General features: G+C 45.5%; 1 protein-coding gene across 1 annotated transcript; it reads left to right on the forward strand.

Moving 5' to 3' along the window:
• The first annotated feature begins 1,411 nt into the window (after positions 1-1,411).
• LOC119433964 (nuclear pore glycoprotein p62-like) lies at positions 1,412-23,598 on the forward strand. The gene is made up of 8 exons (XM_049659117.1): positions 1,412-1,478; positions 4,217-4,345; positions 8,303-8,354; positions 11,034-11,124; positions 12,083-12,309; positions 19,067-19,178; positions 19,711-19,777; positions 23,463-23,598. Exons 4-8 carry the CDS (start codon positions 11,035-11,037, stop codon positions 23,537-23,539), a joined length of 573 nt encoding a protein of 190 aa, XP_049515074.1. The 5' UTR covers positions 1,412-1,478; positions 4,217-4,345; positions 8,303-8,354; position 11,034; the 3' UTR covers positions 23,540-23,598.
• Positions 23,599-24,928: the final 1,330 nt, after the last annotated feature.

Genomic DNA, 24,928 nt, shown 5'->3' on the forward strand with positions numbered 1-24,928 from the left:
GGTAGGCCCCAACAACGTAGTTTTGACTGTGCCGACGTCAGACGTCCTCACCGACGCGTGAATCACATAGTATGCACTCTTAACTTCACAGCGACCTGTACTCGCGCGCTATGCAGCGTACTCTCTAAACGCACGCGTAATCCTTGTGGCGTATTTTCGTCGGAATCTGCATTCAATCTAAGCGATCATCATGCTTTCTGGATAGTTTGGGTGGATGGTATTCATGAGCGTTTATAACTGAGTGGGGACCAATGAGTTCACCATGCTCTACTTTTAATTATACCTTATGTCTTGCATACCTGAGTTAATTATTTCGCCTAAAGAAACCATGAATTCATAGCTTATCTTTCATGTGGGCCAGCGCCACGGCTCGCCTATAACAGCACTGGAATGCCCTTTTCAGCCTGATTATCGTGTTGCGTGGTGTATTTTAGTCTTTGTTCATTTATATTGGAGCAAGCATTCAATTTTTTGTTCAGTGTGGTGATACGTTACTAATCAAGGGAGTGCTCAGCTGTGTGTTCAGCTGTGGTTCCATACCGATTGCTAAGACGACTTTAAAGCAAAAGCTTTAATGCATTGACGTCATTTCATTTGAGATTGTTTGCTTATTTCGGTTTATTAATTAAATAACTATTAATTAGTCGTAATTCCCTTTAATTATTTTCTTACTTGCTGTTACAGAGTTTTGAATTGATCCTAATTAGTATGTACTACTCCTCGGAACTCCTAATTAGTCTTAATTTGGCATTACCAGTTCTATCACGAAGTCTTGAATTGATGTTAAGTAGTTTATATTACTGTTCACGACCCTTAATTACCTTTAATTATTCGTAATTACTATCAGTTACATAGTAATTCACTTTAGCACGCTTTAATAAAGATGTCGTATAACGTCTGTGTATCGGTATTGTTAATTGCCCTAACTACATTTAATTTCTCTATGGGACTCTTGAATTACCCTTAATTACTTTCAACTACTTGGTAATTAATGCACTTTTACATGCTTTATTTAACGGTAGTGGTGTAGTAAGCCGCTTTCTGATTTTTGCTACTGCAAGCGTTGTCGACGATGGTCACATTCCGCGACTAATGAGGCAGTTGAGCATATCGCTTTATGCGGACTGTACTTTGCGGCTTTTTCTTATTTGTAACGCATTGCTGTAGGGAAAAGTGTGGACGTCTGTACGTACGGCTTGTGACCTTGTGTGCAACATTTCCTTAGCTTGCAAAACGCCTGATGTCAGTTCTTCACCAGTTTTGTAACCTTTTCATGCAGGCAAAATGTTGGGCAGCAACACGACCAACACCTTCAGCTTCGGCACCCCTGCCCCCTGCCACATCAAGTGTGTTGTCACTTTGTTTCTTTGGCATGCAGCATACTTCTCAGAACAGCTGTCCATCTAATGAAAGCACAGTATCCACCTGGGGTCCCGCCTGCAGTTTTTACTTTGGGACCCCTTCCTGTATACTACTATGTACTAATTTACTTATCAATAAAAATGAATTGAATGAAAAAAAAAGTGACACTAACGAGAAAATTAAATTGAGTTGTATTAGTAAATTGCTTTTCTAGAATACCAAAAATGCCACTTTTGTCATAAAGCTAGAAATGATACAAAAATGAAAGACGGTTGTTGCCATGGCTTCGAAGTTCTTGCACCAGCTCGGCATGATGTCATGGATTTTGACTGCTTTGGCCTAGTTAACTCTTTATTGGCAATGATGGACTACATTATTATCTAAACAAGTCGCTGCAAAGTGCGCTCAGGAAAGAGTAGCATGATCACCATGGCAACTTTATTAGTTAAAGCGGGCACATTGTATTCTATAGAAGCCTAGGACTGAACTGGCGTCACACTGGCATACCAACGCTGTGGTTGGCATGAAATTCTAAAAATTGAGCTTTGGGGTTCATTTTCTCTTATAATGAACAACTTCCTAGCATGAAATTAACGAATATAGAGTTCAGAACGAGTACCAATTTATCAGTTTATTTCATGTCCCTTTAAGAAAGGACACTACATAGTTTGCATTTTTTCCCTACAAACCATGTATAAGTCAGCAAACACATATTTAGTTACCATTTAGTATCCGATTTCTGGCTGTCAATAATATCAGTGCACAATTAGGTTGCGCTGAGTTTTACACTAGCAAAAAACATGTAAAGAAGAGAACAAAGATGCAGACGGACGAAGCGCTTTGTTCGTCTGCGTCCTTGTTCTCTTCTTTGTTATATTTCTTTTATTACTCAGTGTAACATAATCATGAACGTGCGCCAACTAGCCCCTTTCAATGCTTTATATTCATGCATGTTTATTGTCTTATTTGTATGAACAATTGCTAAAAAAACACCCTGGTTTCAAATACTTGCCTCTGGAATGTTTACATGCTGTTAAAATCATTAGGGACCATTTAACAGTTTTGTTGCGTTGCAGGAAGTGCATAAGTGTATGCTATAGCGTACACGTACTGCCTAAAGGGCCCCTCATCAGGCCACATTGCAAATTTTGGTTATGCACTGGAAGTTGTTACGTGCCCTCTAAGGAGTGTTCTACTGCAAGAATTTTTTTAATTAGTTCATTAATAGCAGAGATAGAAATATAATGGCGTGAACCCATGATTTGAGGAGGCGAGCGTCGCTGCCAACTTAGACTTGCCCCGTCTATCCTCCGCAAGTGAAATTCCTTCCCTACGTTCTCCCGTACTGGAGCCAGAGGATCGCGTGACAAATGCATCACGGGCCCCGCCTTATTTTTTTTTCTCTCTCTCGCGTTTTTGCTGAATGGCGGACTTCCACTGACCGTCTCGCCCGCGAGCTGTTGTGTTTGTCTCGTTTCACGCAGTGGACGATTTTGCGCACTCTGCACGAGAACACCTGATTAGCGACCTGCTGTGGTGGCTTAGCAGTTATTGTGTTGCACTGCTAAGCACGAGGTCGCGGGATCGAATCCTGTCTGCGGTGCGCGCATTTTGATGGGGGCGAAATGCAAAAACGCCCGTGTCCCGTGCATTGTGGGCACGTTAAAGATCCCCAGGTTGTCAAAATTAATCCGGAGTCTCCCACTACGCCGTGATTCATAATCAAATCGTCGTTTTGGCTTGTAGAACCCCAGATTTAATTCACCTGATTAGCGGTATAAGTCAGTGCCGCAGTCACGAGCACTGAGGCAGACGCGAGAGGAAGAAAGAGCATGATTACGGCACTGGAACACAGTAGAAAATGACATAGTTTCTACTTCTGGGCGCGCAGCTGTACGACGTGGAAACAAGCAGACGTAACGGATGTACATCTCTCTTGCTACGGTACGAAGTAAAACAAAGACACGCAGACATTCGGTTTGTATGTTTTATTATTTGTCTAAACTTTAATTGGTCTATTAAAGCAACACGTTAAACAAATAACTGATGTTGCCTTGAAGAATTCTCGTAGTCAGATGTCACTGTGAGTGACATCACAGCACTGCCATGTACGTAGGCGCACTTGTAGGAACACGTCAGCTCCTTTGGCTGGGAGCGCTGTGCCTGTGAGGAGAAGGGCAAACGGCATCTGGCTTGAAATTTAAGCTCTTTCCGCGGCATGTAGGGATGTTATACTCGGCAGACACAATCATTAGCGTACAAAGCACTGTGCTTGTTAGCTCAAAATGGCCAGAACCTGGTGAGGGGGGCCCTTTAGAGGGACCAACAATTGCCTAAAACTTGTCGTGAGATGCTGGTGGAAATGAAAAGAGCGTAATTTTTACATTGGCACGGAAAGTCGCAAAAAATCTTAAGTGGCGGCAACTGGTGGTGAAACCTTGGTAATTCAGATGTATTAAATGAAATTACTGTAAATTGGCTGTTATCAAGTGCCGCATATTATTTGTTTAAAATCAGTCGTTATGTTATGTATGCGTTTGCACTAACAAACGGCGCTGCCTTTGTGACAAGCGGAGTGGCAGTGCCATGACATCTCATTGCATGGCAATGAACATCAGTGCTTTAGTACGCATGTGAGTTTGCGAGTGAGTACCCCAAGGTCTGTGGTCTCCCTGTGAGATACAAAATGTGATTGACTAATTGTGCCATAGATGGGTGCCAGCACTACAATAGGTTTGCTTGCCTTCACCTTTGCAATAAACTTCACACTTCAAGGATTTTCTTGAGAGTGCGACGGGTGAGACTGGCCATGGAAAGTAGCTGCGAACATCCCATGCTTTGTTAATTCTTGCAGCATTCGCCTTCGGGACAAACAAGTCGACCCCCACGTTCAGCTTTGGCGGGACACAGCCATCAACGGGCTTGCAATCCGCCGCACCCACGGCTACTGCAGCGTCGACGACCACCACTGCCGCAACCACTGGTAAGACGACCGCCGTGTCGGCTCGCATTTTGCTTATTCAGAGGAGTACACTGTAAAACAGGCTTGCACCCTTTGGGGCGAATCTTGTCGGCAAACAATAATTGCTGTCTGTCTAGTGTGCCTGTCCTTTCTTTAACATTTCGCGGCCGGTATTACCTGGTCACGAATGGCATGCACATTATCAGCATTACATGGTATTCTTGGCCGGAAAGCAGCAACCGCATAAATAGAAATGCAAGCAAGACAGATGACGATTATTATTTGGGGACAAGATACACCCTAAAGGGTGTAAACATTTTAGAGTGTACCGACACTTTTTTTTAAGCTGTGGACACTCTACCACGGGGCTTCTTGCGCATAAAAGAGGGGCACTTGGCAAGTATGAAGGTTTGAAATAGGGCATTTTAATTTGATAATAAATTCAGTCTCGAAATGCCAAGCCTAGCATTATTGACATTATTGCAGTGCTATGACATGGGGCAAGATTTCCTGACATTGCATAGCAGTAAGGCTAGCTACAATGATGTTGCTCGTAAAAATGTAAACAAAAGTGCGGCAGGCGTTTCTTCTGGCCCGGCTCGCGTGTGGCAGTTGCTACGATTGCTGGGATGGGAGCAAGCCAGTGTTCCATGACAACATGATACATCTGCATCCACCGACTGGGTACAATAACCTAAAATGATTAGTAGAAACAAGTAACTGTAGTAAATTATTTATAGCGTTCTAATACTTGCCAGTACGTTTTCTAGGGTTTAGAGTGTTCGGACTTTCCAAGAGGGCTAATTTGGGCTAGTTTGATGAAAATCTACAAAATCAAGAAACCGCAGACAGCAGGGCTATGTGTTGTTGTTTTCCCGTGGTCCTGTTGTTTGTGCTGTTTGTTCGGTTTGGACTTTTATTCATGCTAAAAGAAAAGTGGCGAGTCAGAACTGTCATGTCGGTACTCCTTTAAGGCACTAGCACTTGCATTCTGGGTTCTTTCGTGCGCATGAAATCTTTGGCGGTTGCACTGTTAACCTCCGTGTCCAATTATCCTACAATGGGTTAAGCATAAAGTGGGATCAGTTTCAGGCCTCGGCACCCATGTTCTTGGTGGGGGCAGAATGCATTAACGCTCATGTGCAGTGCTTTGCGTCTAGGCTAAAAGAACTCCAGCTAGTCTCGAAGTCAATCTGGACCCCACTGCTATGGCGCTTCTTATAGCCAACTTCGCAGCTTTGGGACAGCGATCCCCATAATTTAACTCGTGACATTGTGATTTGGTTTAAAGCGGCACAACTCGCAGCAGAATTCTTGGCATGTGGTTTGTTTGATTCAAAAATCTGTGTAATTGTGCCTTTGCGCTACAATATGTCCTTCAGCAAACACCAACTTGCCCTAACACCAAGTCCTTCTGAAGAATTTGTTGATTGATTGATTAAACTATAGATTGCCTGCACACTCTTAAATAGACTCTAAAGAGACAAATAAGTTGAGCTACATTAGTTATTTACTTTTCTAGAATACCAGAAAAGCCATACTTACCATTAGCGGAGTCTTAATTAGGCAGAAATTACACAAAAACGAAAAAGTGCTGGTGTCACCTTGACGTTCCTGCACATGCTACCCAGGCACCATGGCTTTTGAGGGCATCTGTTCGGGCGTAGTTAATATTTTTATTTACATTTTATTCCAGAGTAGGCCAAAGACTTCGGAAGTTTCAAAAAGTTTTGCTGCACCATAACTGCCCAAATGCAATACATTTTTTCCTGATATCCATGATGATACCTTGACATAACTGCACAGAGCTTTTTGGTGTAAAATTCAGAAAATGACAGTTTGACCTTAATTTTCACTTTTTTTAACCTCTTACCATGAAATTAACGAACATTGCTTTGAAAGTATACTTTGGCAATCTAAGCAGATTTGCAAACATACAATCAATCTAGTCTGTTGTGTTTCTCTTCTAGAAACCTCAACACATTTGTTTTATTCCAAGAGATGACTTATTTGCAAAGTAAATTGTGCCGGAAAGTTGTTTAGCAGTTCAAATCACTTCTGACAAACAACTTTAATCAGGTATCCTAAGCTGGGCCGACAATCTCTGAGCTCATGCTGTGCTGGCTCCTGTTGCCTGCGTTAAGTCAGAGGCCTATTCAGAGAGAGTGCCAAGCTCTTGCAAATAGCACTGACAGAGCCGCATGAAGATGTGGCACCATCAAAATATGTGCCAAAAGTGTACCAAAATTTCTATAACGCTTTCTGATCAATTTCAGTCATGCCAGCTTTGTACTTGGCATATTGCCACTTTTTTTATATATTGTAGTGGGGATGAAGGAATACTGTAGTGGGGATGAAGCAACAGACGCACTAGTGGAACTCTGTCTTGGCTGGAGGTGCGAGCGTAGATCGTGAGCTGCTGACGCCGGCTGAGACTGTCTTTGTACCCGTCGTGCAATCCTTCCGCCTGCCGTCCGACGTTAATAAACCTCCTTCCAATATATATACTTTTGTTTGCAATGCTCTTCACGAAAAGCATGCCGCCCTTCCACAACACCACGTTGAAGTTAGTTTCCCGTGACATCATGGATTTTGGCAGCACCTGGTTCAGGCTTGTCATTGGTTGATTATCTAATGAAAAATGTAGGTGCACTGTGTCAAAAAAAATAATGTAAAAAAATAATAATGGTTTTCACTGATTTTCTGCATGGAAAAAAAGGGGGCTGAAATTTTCTAAAATACGGCAGAATTCTAAATATGTCAGCACCTCACTCATAGTACATTTCCTTTCTGTCATAAACGCATAATCCAGGCACAATTCTGCAGAATGTCGATTCTTAACATAATTCAGTGCAGTATTTTTAATGTCCTTTGTATAAACTGAGAATACAGAACCTATGAATAACTGAGGTTTCACTGCAGGACAACACTGTGCGAAACAGATGCAGGTCACTTTGCTTTTGTCACTGGCTTGATGAGACTTGGAACTTCATGTAACTACAGAAGAACCTCATTCATATGATTTGGAGGAAAAACACGAGAAGTAAACGCACTGACTGGGAAAATGTGTGATCCAAAGTCGCTAAAAACTGTGGCTGACTCAACTGTGGTTGACATCTACTTAATGTGAAATGTTGCACAGATCGTTGCAGCATGAGAGGCCAACACGCACTTATTTGGCTGACTGAGACGCATATTGTTTCTGCGACTTCAGCAAGCCAATTGTACTGCTCGAATTCGGCCTGGTTCAGCAGCTTCTTCGGGCAGGGAATTTCAGCGCACGTCAAGCTGGTAGGGCCTGAGACGCGTTTTGTCGTTTTCCTATGTTGCACAGTGTTTTAAAACAGCGATGAAAAACCAAAACGAAATCGAGCTGGCGGGTAGTGCCAAAATACGATGCCGCCAGAGTGAAACATGACGCTCACTTTGCACCGCCTGCAGCAAGCAATGGCGGCGCGTTCGGGTTATTGCCTATTAAAAGCGTGCAGTGTACTTCCAACGGGCACTAAACTACATGCACTGTGAAACAGATAGGTGAAGATGCTTATCACAATACGGCTGGCGGCGATAGCTGTGAATGCAGGGTGCGATGACCTGCAATAAGATGGCGGATTTTTTCATGTGGCACAGGCGGGCCAGTATTGCAGGGAAGCTGTTGTGGTGGGCGCCAACTGCTTTCAGTCACGCGTACCTCGTGCCATTTCTTGTTCACATGGGATCTAGCGGCCGGAAAACGTATCATACGATTGCAGTTTGGCGATGTACTGAACGTTCGTGCTGAAAGATTGTGTTTTCCACGAATATAGTGACTGCTAAAAAAGAAGCGTAACTGTATTAAGCCATTTTTTTTTGTGTTCTCAATCGGGAATGTTGGTGCCGTGAAATTGTACAAAACGGGATTGTATCAAAGAGGTTCTGTGTTTCAGCAGATACAGTGCTGGAGGAGAATTAAATTTGTTCATTTCCACTTTTTCACAGCTACGACTCAAGCCCCAACACAGGCAACCGGCTCTGCTGCGCCATCTTCAACGTAAGTGCACTGTTTCGAGGTTCCATGAGAATGTACACAACAGCCGAGGCGGTCTCTTCTTCAGGCTCTTCCTTTCTCTTTTCTTCGTTTTCTTTTCTTGTTTCTTTAATGATGCTCTGTAGCACCTGTCCTCAATGCAGCTCTTCATTATTATTAGTTATTATATTATTATTATTATTATTATTATTATTATTCCTGCACTCATCCTCTTGCAAAGTCGCACAGTACTTATGTAACATGTGCAGTATGCATGATGTGCTCTTTTGAAGAAATACAATGTTTATTGCATGAAAAAGCAATCAACATGGTTTTAACAGCATCTTGTCATTAGATTCTGTATGATTCAAGGAATGCTGTGAGGCAAACCTTATGCACAGCCTACCCTAGAACAAGAGTACGAGATTTTCAAGTTAAAACTCTACGGCATTTTTTTTTCTAGTTCTTAACTTCGAAATTGATACTTTAACTAAATCTGAGGAACTGATACCTTGCAAATATTTGCAAAAAGTTAATAAGAAAGCTTGCATAAAATTATAAGCAAAGGAGGTAAACAGAAATGAGCCTCATATTCAAAATAAGCACATAACATTACATATATGTGCAAGTTTTCAGCGCCATACCTCAAAGATTAAAGATTTTTTTAAATTTTGATCTAGGACTCGTATGTCCTCCCTTAACAGATTCAAAGTCTGTAAGAGCGGTGCACGCAACAGGTGGAGATGACTTCTCATAAATGCGCATTCTCACTTCTATCATGTGGAGTCCTTGTCATCGGCATACATGCATTTGTCGGTGTACTGCTTTCCAATGTAGGCGGTATCCTCATTGAACTTCGTTTTTAATGTGAATTTGTGCTTTTTTGATACAACACTAATTCAAAATAGCTAATGATATTCATCGGTCCCATGAGATTCATTATGTAGAGATTTCACTGTAGCACTTGTACCATTTATCATCTCTATTGTGTCCTTTGTGCCAAATCGTTTACTATCACCATCTTAACAGACGTGCCTATGTTGGCTTTCACTTTCAGGTAATGCACTTGTATACACACTAGTGCGAACTAGATGGCCGAAGATTATGAGGAGCTGAAATGATAGGTATCATGGGCACCTTCAAGTATTAAATGACACGTTTCAGAGTAGGGCTTAGTAAATAACTATTTGTTTATACCAGCTTGAATGCACTACGATGAGGTAAGCCAGTGGAAGTAAACATTGTGTGAGTTATCTGCAGGTGGACGTGCACTTGCTGCCATTTTTTGTTTATATTTTTATTACTGTGTCGTCTTGTCCGGTGCATTGTGAGTGCAGGCGAGGAGAAACATTGTTAAGGGAGCAAATGCCCATTTCTTCTAGGAGGGATACAATGCCATCCCTCTAGCCACTTAATTAGGTACTTGTGTGTGTTTACAAGATTAGCCCTGGGAGCATTAGCCTGCGCCACTCGCAGCCAAGGTAGTCAATGTTCTCTTATCTTTTCTGTCTTTATTTTTTCTTTTTTTTTTTTTCGTCCACTTTCAGGTCCCTTTGCCTGATTATTTCTGCTTTTCAATTAAACATAATGAATAACCTCCCCTGTGCTTCATTGTTTTTTTGCTTTGTATGATTGTGAGCATGAAAATATTGAGCCCCTCGGATCCCCGTATTTGTCTTGTTCAATATTCGAGGGCCTTGAATTTGGCAGCCTTGATACTATCAAGTCACATACTATGTGACACTTGCGGTTAAAAGGGCGTCTGCCGCTTTGGCCGTGAGCTGTGATGGCTACCATTCCTAGGACTAACCTTTTACGCGTACACATATGCCCCCAACAATGTGGCTGGGGAAATGATGCCACGGTAGCCTAATTGGTAAAGCACTGCACGCATAATGTGCAGGATGTGGGTTCGGTCACCACCTGCGACACATTTTCTTTTCGGCCACTTTCATTTTCCTTTACCCTATTATTTATACATTTCATTTAAACACAATTAACATGCCCTGTGTTTCCTCTGACTTCGTATGATTAGAACACCATGCTGCTATATTCATTTCCGCTGTGCTTGTGCACATTTACCTTTTGCCACGCTCAGACATTCTGCTGCTCTGGCCACATTCCAGTTTGGACTGACTGCCAAGGTGTTTATATATTGAAATAAATACGAGTGGTCTAAAATTGCGACCACTGCACTATGGTGTCTCTCATGGCCCCATTGTTGCTTTGGGATGTTAATTTTATAATGAATGAATGAATCAATCAATTAATCGGTTGTTCAAGCACTTGCTACACTCATTGAACTGCGCTGGGGATGAACATAGTCATGGCACTGCTCTACCTCATAAAAAAGCGAAAAGAATTTGTTTGCATTACAAAAGAATGAGGTCGCTCAGTTTGCCAAATGGGTTCAGAGTGCCTTGCTGAAAGGCGATTATATTGAAAAAAAAAAGCAAAGCTTGTCGGTTACTGTTCATCCTTGGCTCTTGTCAGCACTGCACAATACAAACTGCACTTCGTAAAAGATGTTACAGAAGATATGCCCACCAATCTAAGTTTCTTCTTGTTTCAGCCAAGGGGCTTAGCGACTGATATTGCCTAAAGCAAGCAATCAAAAATATGGCCACAGTAATACTAACGTGAATATTTTTTGTGTGAAGTTGTATATTGCATGTACTCAGTCGCACCTGTGTTGCCTTCCAGAATGCATTACCGACTGCTGGAGGAATCCGTCAACCAGTGGAAGGTGGAGCTGGAAGAGCTCGAGAGGAACTTCATCGACCAGGCCACGCAGGTGAGCTACACACAAGAACTGGGAACCACCACACACAGACTGCAGCAGAAAGCCAGAATTCACGGGGATTTGTCTTTTTAACTTAAATATTCAAATTTGTTTATTTTATAACTATTGCCATGTTAACATTGATTGTGTTACCTGTGCCTTTTCGGACTTTGTTGGACCACATGTCATGGTGTAGGTGGCATAAAGAATGCGGGCATGAACGTACACTGGCTGTACTACTGCACCTAAGCACCAAGTCACCCAACAGGCGCTGTTAGACCACATGCCTTGTGCACATATTAGCTACTAATGTAGAATGTCCTAGCTTCACATATCAAAAACAGGATGGTGGGCAACTGGATACTGCAGTACACCGATGGATAACTACTTTGATATTGCCCTTCCCAAGCCAGTGCATTTTCCGTGAAAGGCACATAAGCATAACCTGACTTCGTGTACGGTACAATAGAGCTGACTTCGTCCTACACGTCTTCATATTTCCTAACGCCATCGCAACCACCAAATCCTCTGCTGTCCTCGACTGTGCTTCTCTTCCCTTGGGACCCATTCAGTTACTGTAATAGGCCAGCGTCTAGCTACTGTGTGCATTGCATGACATGCCCCAACTAGACTATCACCTACCCCCACTCACTATCCTTACTCACACTGCTTTCTTTAGTACGTTCTGCTGACTCAACATTCCGAGTTCTAAGTCAAACAAAGTTTAACCAAATAGTTGGTGGTGTTCAAAACATGACCGTGAGGACATTTTTTCAGCGTCTGCACTGTGTTAAAGCGCTGCCTTGAAGACCTTTTTCCCTTACTCTGAGGGAAGCATCGCTGGGGAGTGCAACATGAACACCGCCTATCCTCGTGGCTCATTGACTTTGTTTATTCGAGCTTTAACTGTACCTTGTACCGGCAGGGCAATCTTTGTTGAACATCCTCCTTGATGCGTGCTTGGGCGCAGGTTAACGCCTGGGACCGACTGCTGCTGTCGAGTGCCGAGCGAGTGGGCCAGCTGAGCTCGCTGGTGGAGCGTGCTCAGCTGGACCAGCAGCGACTGGAGCACGAGCTGGACTACGTGGCTGCCCAGCAGGGTGAGCTCGAGCGGCTACTGGCACCCCTCGAGTCCGCGCTGAAGCAGGCACCCGCCCTCTCCATACAGCAGCACGCCGACCTCGAACGCGAGCACACGTAAGAGTTGCAACTGGTGCTGACGAGTGTGTGAGCGACACACTGACGGTTCGTCTTGTAAAGCAAGAAGGCTCTTTAAAAGGGCGAAGTCACCACACTTGAAAGTAGCACGAAGCCACAAAGAAAACTCGGTGACCCATCATACGACCAGTGTAACTTTGAGCCCCTACAGCCTAGTTACCCATATGTACGAGGGTCGTCCAACTCAATCCGGGACTTTTTTTTTTTATTTCCAGGTTTAAATGGACGCATAGGCTGGAGGTTTTGTATGCAGTAGAAACTGGCACCTGGGTCCTGTTACTGGTAAACGGCGCTCATTTCCCACGCTTCTGGATAGACTGTTATTCAAGATGGTGCACAACAGTGTGAACATCTACGTGCAACAGCGTGTTGCGATGAAGTTTTTAGTGAACGAGGGCATAAAACCTGCTGAAATTTACAGATGACTTCAGGCTCAGTGCGGTGATGAGACACTCAGTCGCAGTAAGACATTTAAATGGTGTAAGCGCTTCAAAGATGGCCGTATCTCTATTACTGACGATCCCGGTCGTGGTGGATCACAGCCCACGGTAGTCATTCCTGCGAACATTCACCGCGTGGAGCAGCTGATCCTGGGCAATCGTCGCATAACCTGTTGTGAAATTGCAAGGGTGTTTAATCTGTCGTTAGGAATAGCGAACACAATAATTTATTATCATTTGTCGTTCTGAAAAGTGAAAAGCACGCTGGGTCCCAAAGCAGCTGTCTGCTTTTGACAGACACAGAAGAGTTGAAGTCTGTAGAGAACTGAAGGAACGCTATGAAAGGGAAGGCCAGGATTTTCTGAATTGCATCATGACATGTGACGAAACATGGGTTCACCATTTCACCCCAGAATCCAAAAGAGCATCGATGCAGTGGAAGCATACAGAATCACCACCTCCCAAGAAATTTCGAACATTTGCATCTGCTGGTAAAGTGATGGCAAGTGTATTCTAGGATAAACAGGGAATTATTCACATTGAGTCACTATCAACAGTGAGTATTACTGCCGTGTTCTGCGTGATGTGCACAAGAGTTTACGGAAGAAACGTCCGGGTTTGATCACAAATGGTGTGGTCTTTTTGCAAGACAATACACGACCTCATACTGCTCAACGCACAATCCAAACAATCCTAGAACTTGGCACGCAAAACCCCAGAAAGAAAGAAAAAAGGTCCTGACTTAGCACCAAGTGATTTCCACCTGTTTGGGCCCCTGAAGGAATTCCTTGGAGGAAAACATTTCAACACTGATGATGAAGAATGGTGTCCTACAATGGTTCCGTCGTAATAATAAATCTTTCTATGCCAAAGCATTCCAGGCGTTAGTTAAATGCTGGGTTAAGTGTATAACTGTAGCTGGAGGTTATGTGGAAAAATAATACGCTTTCCACGCTTTGAAATTTGTTCTATTTGTTTTTAAAAAAAGTCCCAGGATTGACTTGAACAACCCTCATACAACCCACATGGCTTTTGAGCGTTTGTTATTTATGTTATTAGTAACTATAAGCTTTTTCAACAGTTGTTCTGTACATCATTCTAAATTAACTGTTATCAATCTGCGTTTCGTTCAGTTATTTGTCATGTCTGTATGCTGAATGCTATTACTCTTCCCTACACTGATACCCCTATGGTGCTGTAGGTATATACAGTAGATTTCCGTTATTTGACTCCCGTTAATTCAATTTTTCGGTTAATGCGATCCCGACCAAAGGTCCTGGCCGGCACCCGTGCATTAATATGGGCTCAAAATTTTGTTATTTCGATCATAAAGTTGGACCTTGCCAGATAATTAGAGCTTGACCAGTCATCATGCATGCACCAGACCCCTATGGTTACCCCAGTAATGAACCCTAGTGCCAGCATGTCTCGGCGGAGCTTATTAGGGGACAATGGATGCGCTGAACACGCGTCCTTTCCCAACGAAAGCACCGATTTTTGACCTGCCCTGATATCACTTTCAAGCAATAATGGTAGTTCACAATGACTGATCATGTTATTTACCCGAAGCTAATGCGGAACTCTTTTTACCAAGAAAATTGGGCCGAGATTTGCCTGCACCATTTAAATTGGACACAAAAGAAAACCGAAACGATGTTTGCAACATTCGTATGCTTTACCGCATAACACGGCTGTATTGCGGCGAAGCTGCCTTTAGGGAACCGGTCGCCGTTGTACAACACATATTAGTCCCCTGTCCATTTTATTGCGATAGCAATTATATGGACACTTCAAGCAGATTTCTGCTGTCGGCGTGAGGTTCCGTATAAAGTCCAAGGGCAATAAAATCTTCGCCGCGCGTGTGATGTTTTTTGTGTGTCACTGATCTCGGGGACGTGCGGGTGTTATGAGAGATGGATAGGGAAGACGCATGGCGACACAGCAAACAGATTTTATTTACACGAACTCAAAACCAAAAAGCCTCAAACCGAAAATCAAGCTACACACTGAACTAAAACACAATGAATAAATAAATGCCAACAAATGTACAACCTAATGAACACATTAAAATACCCACTAAACATGTCCTTAACTACGCCTACACTAATTCTGGGCGTTTCCCACGCGAACGTCTGGCAACTCTGGCCTACTGCGAGAATGTATCGTCCTTACTCAGTTCGCCCTCGTCGCTCGTATTCTCCCGGCGAGAATCTCGTTGGGCCTTGAAGTCGTTGCTTTCGCCGACTGTCGCGTAGTCGTGGCTGCCTTGCAGTCGGTACGTTCAACTCGCTCTTCTCGGGAGCCTGGATAACCCGGTCGCTGCTGCTGACGTGGCCTGGGAGAGGTGACGGGTTAGGCCTAGAGACGTCCTCGGCCGCTGCTTCCGTCTCGCTCCTTTCCCGAGTGCCGACGTGGCGTTCCGGGGATCATCGAGCGTGCCGGTCTGCCGTAGAAGGGGGAGCCTCTCTGGGGTGCCCGGTCCTGCCGTGAGAGGCTGCAGCCGGTCCAGGAGCCTCTCTCGAACTTGCCGAGGTCGACGGCCACACCGTGGACGGCCAACGTCACGGACTCGGCCAGACCCCCAAGTCTCCCGTCGCCAGTGCGGTGCTGGCGATGCGACCTTCCTGGCCCGGAACCACGTCGATAATGCCAGCTCAGCCTCGCTTCTGCCTCGATTATGGCTCGGTTCACTCGCCTCACGCGCCTCGCGCCGTTCCGAACGCTCCGATCACATCGTCCTCGTCTTCTTTTATTTCGCCTCCGGCGTCTTACTCATGACATGGCTCCCCTTTTTAAGAGTTTTTTCTCAAAAAACTGCCTCCTCTTGACCTTCTTTTTGGCGGCGAACTTGACTTTCGTTGTGGCTTGAGTGCTCTTCTGTGCGTCGTCTTCGCTTGCCACTCATCACCACACTTCGCTGCACTGTCGCGCACGTTTCACCATTTGTTTCTGTTCACACAACACTGCACTCAATTGTTCCTAATGCTTATCGTCCCAAACACTCTATAAGAATAAACTTGGTATCTATACACATTTGTAAGAGCTGACAATTCCAGTGTCCGAGGGCATTCCTAATGATAGTCCTTTAGTGGCATACCAGTTATACCTGTTCTATTTTTTCCTCCTTTTACGGAGCTCCCACGCTTCCCTACGTACGGCCTGCTTCTTCCTCTTTCCTCCTCTAGCACATTTCTTGGGCGGTTTGGAATGTCCCTGCCTTAACTCTAGCTTCATCTTTTTCTTTGGCGTACCCATCTCATGCGCACGCGTTTTCCTGCGCTGCTTTCCTCTCAATCTCCTGCGAGTCATCTTCCTACCGTTACGCGTTCCGTGCACGTTCTTCCTACATTTAAAGGCTGCCTTACTTCTGGGGCGATTAGGGTATCTATCGGCTTTCTCCTTGCTCTCAGAATCTGAATGCCTCGTCATGCCTAGTACCTGGTCAATCCTGGAGTCATTTTCGATTATCGACTCACTATCGTTCTTCTCATTCCCCTCGGAGTTTGACTGGCTCCTCACGTCTGATGCTTGGCTATCCTTGTACTCATTCTCCATTACCAACCCCCTATTGTTACGAGGTGAAGCTACTTCCTCTTCTCTTTTCTGCTCTTTGGGCATGGAAATCTCTATCGGGGCGTCGGCCACCCTCTTATCCTGCTCACTATGAGTCAAAGGCTCTTCAGTGGTGAGCTTCTCCTCAACGCCGTCACGGGCGCTATCTAATGTGCCTACTTCTGGCATCTCTCTCGTGTCATGCAGCTCCACTACGCTATTGGGTCTACTCTCAATCATAGACTCCGCCTCACGCTCTTTCATTTGTAATGCCCGTAGCTCTTCTCGCAGCTTCTTGAGCTCTTTCTGTTGGAGCTGCCTCCTCTCCTCGTAAGCTTTTTCGGCTGCCGCCTCGACACTTTTCCTTGCATCCTCAATTAATTTGAGGCCTTGCTCCTTGCTGAGCTTCTGTTCGCGAATAGTGGCCGATATCGCCTCCCAATCCATCTCTGCAACTTCCGAGAATCAGTGACTGGGCTGGATAGAATCCGGGACGGATCCTGGCAGGCTCGCCAATTGTGATGTTTTTTGTGTGTCACTGATCTCGGGAGCGTGCAGGTGTTATGAGAGATGGATAGGGAAGACGGATGGCGACACAGCAAGCAGATTTTATTTACACGCGAACTCAAAAGCCAAAAAGCCTCAAACCGAAAATCAAGCTACACACTGAACTAAAACACAATGAATAAATAAATGCCAACAAATGTACAACCTAATGAACACATTAAAATACCCACTAAACATGTCCTTAACTACGCCTACACTAATTCTGGGCGTTTCCCACGCGAACGTCTGGCAACTCTGGCCTACTGCGAGAATGTATCGTCCTTACTCAGTTCGCCCTCGTCGCTCGTATTCTCCCGGCGAGAATCTCGTTGGGCCTTGAAGTCGTTGCTTTCGCCGACTGTCGCGTAGTCGTGGCTGCCTTGCAGTCGGTACGTTCAACTCGCTCTTCTCGGGAGCCTGGATAACCGGCTGACGTGGCCTGGGAGAGGTGACGGGTTAGGCCTAGAGACGTCCTCGGCCGCTGCTTCCGTCTCGCTCCTTTCCCGAGTGCCGACGTGGCGTTCCGGGGATCATCGAGCGTGCCGGTCTGCCGTAGAAGGGGGAGCCTCTCTGGGGTGCCCGGTCCTGCCGTGAGAGGCTGCAGCCGGTCCAGGAGCCTCTCTCGAACTTGCCGAGGTCGACGGCCACACCGTGGACGGCCAACGTCACGGACTCGGCCAGACCCCCAAGTCTCCCGTCGCCAGTGCGGTGCTGGCGATGCGACCTTCCTGGCCCGGAACCACGTCGATAATGCCAGCTCAGCCTCGCTTCTGCCTCGATTATGGCTCGGTTCACTCGCCTCACGCGCCTCGCGCCGTTCCGAACGCTCCGATCACATCGTCCTCGTCTTCTTTTATTTCGCCTCCGGCGTCTTACTCATGACATGCCTCGATTATGGCTCGGTTCACGCGCCTCGCGCCGTTCCGAACGCTCCGATCACATCGTCCTCGTCTTCTTTTATTTCGCCTCCGGCGTCTTACTCATGACAGCGCGCTGTATGTGTGGGTGAAAGCACACAGATACAGCGCCGTGGTGGTATGGGAGGTAGGGAGGGGGGGTGACGCTTTGCTGCGGCACCAAATGCGTATCTTGTAACCGGGCGCAAGGGGAACTGGCGACGCAATCTCCCACGCGAAAGGAGCAAAGCAGGAAGGCAGCACGAGAGGGGGGGGGCTTCTACTCTGCCAAATGCGTTCATGTTCTTTGTGCTTTGCGCTTGGTTCTTTATTATGCTTGCGCCGGTACGGGCTGCCGGTGTTGTCGCACGCGCGCGCTGTATCTTGCAAGCGATCTCCACACGGCCCTGACCTTTGTATTGCGCTGTGAATTCGGCCGCTCAGTTTCCGTTGAAGCGATAGACCTCACGAACCTGCGCTTGCTGCCAGCGTTTTGGCAGTGGTTGTCTGCGGTCATCGAGTGTGATCTATTCATGTGTGCTTGTGCCCGCTGACACCATGCTTGTTAATTCAGTTAGTAAGTGAATGTGTCCAACTTTATGCAGCCGACAAAACTACCATCCCTACTCCGAATAGCTCTCTGCTAATTTGCTATCGCAATTGATGCTTCGCCTTTCGGGCGAAACTTCAACATTTTTTCTCTAAAAAATCTGGTGTGCGTTAGATTTCTGCTTAGTTTAGGAGTTTTAATGCCGTTTCTACATTAGTTTTTCTACTTTGTATGCATAGAAAGCAAGCACACATGATTCAGGGGCGTGTTAGATCTGGCAAATACTGCCAAATGAATCAGCAGTGTGTTTTGGTATTCTTTCTGCATCTTGTTTAATTCAATCATCCAGGTAATTAGATTAATGTTGTCGGTTCCATCAGGGTCCACTTAAAGGAAGTCGACTGTACAAATAAGTTGCCCAAAGAGAAAACTGGCACTGCTGTGCTGTTGCACGCATGGACTGCTGGGAAGCAGGGGGCTTCAGATTGGTATCTTTCTTAAAGGTGCCAAGACTAGATTAAAGACTTGCTTGATGACTGATGTTTCGTCTTCTGCAATGATGTCGTCTTTTATTAGAACAGAGTACGATATTGTGCGTGTGTGTTGTGTTTCTTTTTCTTGGTTTTATGAATTATATAAAAATGTGTTGTTGGAAACATGACCGGCCATGCATGAGAGTATAGAGTCCTGTCATTGCAATTCCTGAACAGCAAGATAACACACATTTGCACATTTATGCAAATGTGTCACAGGTACCACATGGCAGAGAACATCAACTCCCAGCTGAGCTGCGTGTCTCGGGACATTAGGGACATTGTGGAGCAGCTGAACGCAGCCAACGCATTCGCTGCACAGGACAAGCCGGTCAGTCCCTCATTGTGTTTCCAGAATGTTACTACATTCGACTCATTCTGATTCATAGCTTCATAGATGCATTCTTGTTTAAATTATCAGAATTTGGAACTGTACGAGCGTGAATAATTTATGTTCTAAGACATATTGATGCGTCCATATGCAAAAAGGTTTGCACACAAAAAAGATTCATTCTCCAAAACCCGGAATGAAATGGGGTGCATCCAAAAACTGGTGTACAACCGCCCAAATCTTTAACTAGCGTGCGCAAGCGGCGACTTTCTGTGCGCCAGCACCTTAAATTAGGAACAAACTCACAAATGACTATGCTATCTTCACTAGCTTTGTGAGCATAGTCAGATAGCATAGTCATTTGTGAGTTTGTTCCTAATTTAAGGTGCTGGCGCACCGAAAGTTGCCGCTTGCGCACGCTAGTTAAAGATTTGGGCGGCTGTACTACATTGAGTTTTGAAAGGTTATTCTACCAGTCCCTCTGATCTGCTGTTAGTGTCCCGTTAACTTTTGTGCCTATTCTCTTTTACAGCTGCAACAGATCTCGAAGGTTCTGAATTCTCACATGGATGCTCTTATGTGGGTGCAGCACAACTCTGGTGAGCAGCCGCCAGTGTGGATTGGGTGCCTGTTGGGAGTGCCTCGCAGCATCACTCTCATTTGTGCTGCTCGTATAGTTATACAGTAGAACCCCCTCTAATATGTTTTCCACGGGACTGCAAGATAAAAACGTAATACCAGGGAAACTTACTGCGTGGACATGCTGTTGAAATCACACGAACGTGCTGTTAAATATTGAAACGTCACTGTGCACAACTCGGCCTCCAAAGTATTTACTGTCGCCAAATGATAACGCGAACTCGACAGGGACTTCCTAGAAGTTCGAAATATCAAATGCAGCAAAGAATAAGTGACTTATTCCAAAAGTGGCCGAAAAAGGTGCGTCGTAGTCTCAGATCGTCACTTTCTGGGATACCTTGTCTTCCGCAAGGTTTCGTGTGACTGTCGCTAGAGGCATCGACATCTACGAGCAATGCCTTCCTTGGCATAGTGCCAAGCAGACTGTCTTATCACAGTGCTAGGATCACTGTCACCTGTCGATGCGTCCGGTGCTAGGAAAGTGATAGTAGTATCTTTGAAAGTCAGCATCCGAGAATACGGCCCAAGTTTGTCAGTGTGTTACTGCACATACACTTGCCTGTGGCCTGGCCAGTTTGTATTTCAATCATTCTTGTGCTGTTGCTGCAGATAGCCGAAAGCACAGTCAATGCATGCAACCGAATCTTCATCCCCTGGCAACATAACCAAAGCCGACCGAGTTGCGATAGCTGAATGATTGCGGATTTCTTGCAGCGGTCATTATCGGGCGCTTCCCTCACACAATCGCAGCCTTCGTCGGTGCTGACATCGAGGGCGCAGTTGGCGCCACTTGAAACTGCTTGAAGAAATCACCTGGGATAGTGTCACTATTTAAAACGCAAATGACAAACGGACGCCACACAGAACTCGCACAACAGCGAATGCAGCCTATGCAGTATTTCAACACTGAGCAGCTTAGCTTGGCTGCAGTTTGGGTGCATTTGGCGACTACTGGATTGACTAATCTTTTCTAGTTTTGATGCGTCCATATGCAAAAAGGTTTGCACACAAAAAAGATTCATTCTCCAAAACCCGGAATGAAATGGGGTGCATCCAAAAACTGGTGTACAACCGCCCAAATCTTTAACTAGCGTGCGCGAGCGGCGACTTTCTGTGCGCCAGTAGCTTAAATTAGGAACAAACTCACAAATGACTATGCTATCTTCACGAGCTCTGTGAGCATAGTCAGATAGCATAGTCATTTGTGAGTTTGTTCCTAATTTAAGATGCTGGCGCACAGAAAGTTGCCGCTTGCGAAACAGTTTTGGTTTCGAGAAGGAGCCGGATATGTAGCCGATGATTGTGCTGGCGGCGTATTAAAGCTAAAGTATTGCTGTTTTTTTTTCTTGTTTCAGGCAGAGTCCTAATATCAAGCGGCACACTGTAAAGTGTCCAAATTTGTAAAAATTTCCGCCATGATCACACCATCCAACACCATGGCACGTCAAAAGCGCAAATTGATAGTGGTCGGAAGTGCACAGATATAGGGTGTCTAGCGCAGTTGACAATTTTCTTTTATATTTTTTATGTTATAGACACTCCATTTGATATTTTCTTTTAATTATGCACTAAGGTCGCAACATGTTTTGTGGTAACGATGACATACCAAAGAGGATTCTAGTGCATGGTTCTCTATGAGCCTTTAGCACTGTCACACCTACGAAAACGTATCAATGAAGAAAGTATCAGCGGGCTTCTACTGTATGCCATGTTTTCTACACTTTGATGTGTCATTGGTTCTAATGCACACTAACTTTTTGCATTGCGAGAAAGGAGAAAAATGCAATTTAGTGTGAATTGTAATGCACACACTTTGACTCGCACATTGAATTACATTCTTTATGCACGAGTAATGCAAAGTGTAGCACATTTTTGCATGTTGGTCGCATTCAGTGGTGTTGATCGGGCAAAGGGCTACAGCATACCTGCCAAGTCTCCCGGATTACCCGGGAGGCTTACGGATTTGGACCATTCCTTCCGGTTGTACGGTTGACAGGAAAATCTCCAGGAAATGGCTGTTGTGTCCCGTTCATGCGTCTAGTGCTTTGTCAGGCCACATTGGCAAAAAAAAACCAACCCAATCTAATCCAGTTAGAAGTTCATCGCGCAAAACATTGTTTAGAAAGTAGTTGGGAAACCCTATACATGCGCTATTTCGTTAATCGCAGAGCCGCTCCTTACGCTGACGGGGTTGTTGGGTGCCATAGTGGCCCTAGTCCCATTAAGCTAGCCAGCGAATGCCGCCTTCCACAACTAGCAACACTAGACTCTCCATCGTTCTCCTCGGCGTCAGCCGCTCTGGTATTGCGTAGGCTTACGGTCAGTCATGGCTTTAAAAGCAAGGAGCACTAGTGCGAAAAGTATCAAGTATTAATTTAGTGCTCAGCCGAAGTGACACTGGGTGCAGTGCAGTGGGTGTGTTGATACCACAGAGCAATGCAGAGTGCGAGCGGCAATTTAACATCGTGAAAAATGCGAGCTTGGACGCAGTGCCGCTTGTCCATATGTCACTCGTTCAAGACGCTGGGAAACGTGAACCTCGCAAAATGTGAAAGAAATTAAATTTCTTACAATCAAACATTATCTGAAGAATTTTTTAACACCTGGTGTGGTTGCTCAATGGCTTTGGCATTGCGCTGCTAAGCACGAGTTAGCGGAATCAAATCTAGGCCGCCGCGGCCGCATTTCGTTGGCGGCGAAATCCAAAACGGCCGTGTGCCGTCCATTGGGTGCACGTTAAGGAACCCCAGGTGGTCCAAATTAATCCGGAGTCCCCCACTACGGCGTGCCTCATAATCAGATGGTGGTTGTGGGACGTAAGACCCGCGAATTTAATTAAAATTTAAAAATTTTTGACGGCAAAGTTAGCAACAACGAAATGCTTGCAAAAGTGAGACCTTGATGTTCATGTGGTCATTTGTATATCGGTAAATAAAATTGCAATGACATTCTCCCGGCAGTACTTGAAAATATCGACGTTGGGGGAGGGGGAGATTGTGTAACTGACTGACCCCCCCCCCCCGCCGGTAGGAAGATCTCCGAGATTTAGTTTCTCCAGACTTGGCAGGTATGCTACAGGACCTACGCATTGGTGACAGCTTCTAGTGAAGCCAGGACAAATTATCCCAATGCTTGCATGTCAAATTCACCCTCAATCCAGGGGGTATTCTATGAGTGTCCACCTAGTGCACATGTCCATTTTGTCTGCTTCTGAAGTTCTGATTGGCTGGGCTGGGGTACGCGTCAGGAGACAGGCACCCCCTGCCAATCAGTACTTCAGCAGCAGACGAAATGGACATGTCCACTAGCTAAACACTTACAGAATCCCTCCTTAGCTTCCTAAGCCACAGACTTGGCTGCTATGATAGGCCTAGCATATTTGGCGAGTGATGATCTTGCCAAATCATTTACTGGGGAGTACATTTTTTCCTAGGTAACATTTTTTCAACCAGGAACCAACGTGCAACGTAAGCAAGACCCCCAAGGTGTGTGTAGCTGAGGAATGTAAGACTCCCAAGTTATCGACCAACCTGTTTGCTTCAGATACTGCGCACTTGTCTGCAGCTGATGTTTGGTGAACTGTTGCTGTGACATTACTGTCCTTGACATTGGCACTGTGTCGTCCAACCTTTCTTCATGCTACAGGTGTTCTGCAGCAGAAGCTGCAGGACCTGGAGCGTGCCTGCCAGCAGCAGAGGGCTGACCCATCGCTGAAGCGCTGACACCCAAGCAGCCACGAGCCTCTTCATTTTCGTGTTAATAAATTTTTTGGTCATCCATACCAGTGGCCCTTTTTGGCTGTGCCATATCTGCTAATATGGACTACCTCAGGAGTGGGAGTGTGAGGTTGCGACACTCATTCCAGCTTTACGAGGTCTGTTAGAAAAGTAGTCCGACTTTTTTTTGTTTTTGGCGAACACCTGATGGATATGAAACAAGCGCGCTTGCATCAGCCGACCTTGAACCTTCGTACACATGCGTGAATTTTTTCCTGCCTGCCGATAGTGTCAGTCGCTGAGACGCAGCGTTTGAGTGAGGTAGTGCGCAGTGCTCTCATTGTTTTTTTTATTGCATGGAAAATTGAGCGACCGGAGCAGCGCTACTGCATCAAATTTTGCCAGAAACTGGGCGACAGCCAAGTGGAAGCCATTCGGAAGATTCAGATGGCTTTCGGTGACGATGCTATGAGCAGCACACAGATTAAGGAGTGGTACAACCGGTTTAAAGACGTTCGCACATCGGTGGAGAGTGAGCCACGCTCCGGTTGGCCATCAACATGCCGAAATGACCAGGTCATTGCCGAAGTGAACGCTGTGGTGGTGCGGGACCGTCGTGTGACTATCCGAGAAATTGCGGAAGAGGTGGGCATCAGCACGTTTTCTGCACATTCCATTATGACCGAAGATTTGGCCATGAAGGGAGTTGCGACGAAATTCGTGCCGAAGCTGCTCACGGTGGAGCAAAAGCAACTTCATGTTGAAGTCTCACAGGACATGCTGGATTCCACAAACAGTGACCCCGACTTCATAAACACCATAATCACTGGTTACGAGTCTTGGGTGTACGGGCAGGGGCCGGAAACTCCCTATACCTCCCATGGAACGCTCGGTCCCATGCCGATACGCGGCGGCAGCGCCACTTCCACAGGCAACTGCCGGATATCCTACTGCAAATAATTCACAAACAAAACAATGCCTCCATGACGTCACTGATGAGGTCAGAAGGCAGAGGGAGAGGGCACGCAGCCAGAAAGAGGAGGGTTGCCGCTGAAGCCCTCCTTTCCCACTTCGCATGCAAGCGGACTGTGTTCGTGCTCTCTTGCAGGTCCGCTGGCCATGCGGTGACATTGGCCAAATCGCAGAGCAGAACCCGCTGAAATGTCGTTTATTAGGAAGCGCTTTCTTCCTACCAGGTTTACCTTGCAAGCTGCTATTCATTTTCTAAACCACTGGGACATTGCTCGTATGCACCAGTGCCAAGCAATTATAATGAAGAATATTTATATTGCGAGCCGTTGTGTTTACCAATATTTGCGGTTAATATATTACGTTTCATCATGTCGTGAAAGTAGTCGCTTTGAAAGTCCTAACTTGCGGTTACATTTAGGGCTA

The sequence above is a fragment of the Dermacentor silvarum genome, chromosome 11, assembly GCF_013339745.2.
Source record: "Dermacentor silvarum isolate Dsil-2018 chromosome 11, BIME_Dsil_1.4, whole genome shotgun sequence".
In the NCBI taxonomy this organism is placed as follows: domain Eukaryota; kingdom Metazoa; phylum Arthropoda; class Arachnida; order Ixodida; family Ixodidae; genus Dermacentor; species Dermacentor silvarum.

Bases quoted from the DNA above. Each gene is read 5' to 3' on its own strand.
- LOC119433964 (XM_049659117.1), top strand. From the start codon at position 11,035: ATGCATTACCGACTGCTGGAGGAATCCGTCAACCAGTGGAAGGTGGAG. The intron at 11,125-12,082 runs GTGAGCTACACA...GCTTGGGCGCAG, and splicing joins TCATCGACCAGGCCACGCAG to GTTAACGCCTGGGACCGACT. The intron at 12,310-19,066 runs GTAAGAGTTGCA...AATGTGTCACAG, and splicing joins GACCTCGAACGCGAGCACAC to GTACCACATGGCAGAGAACA.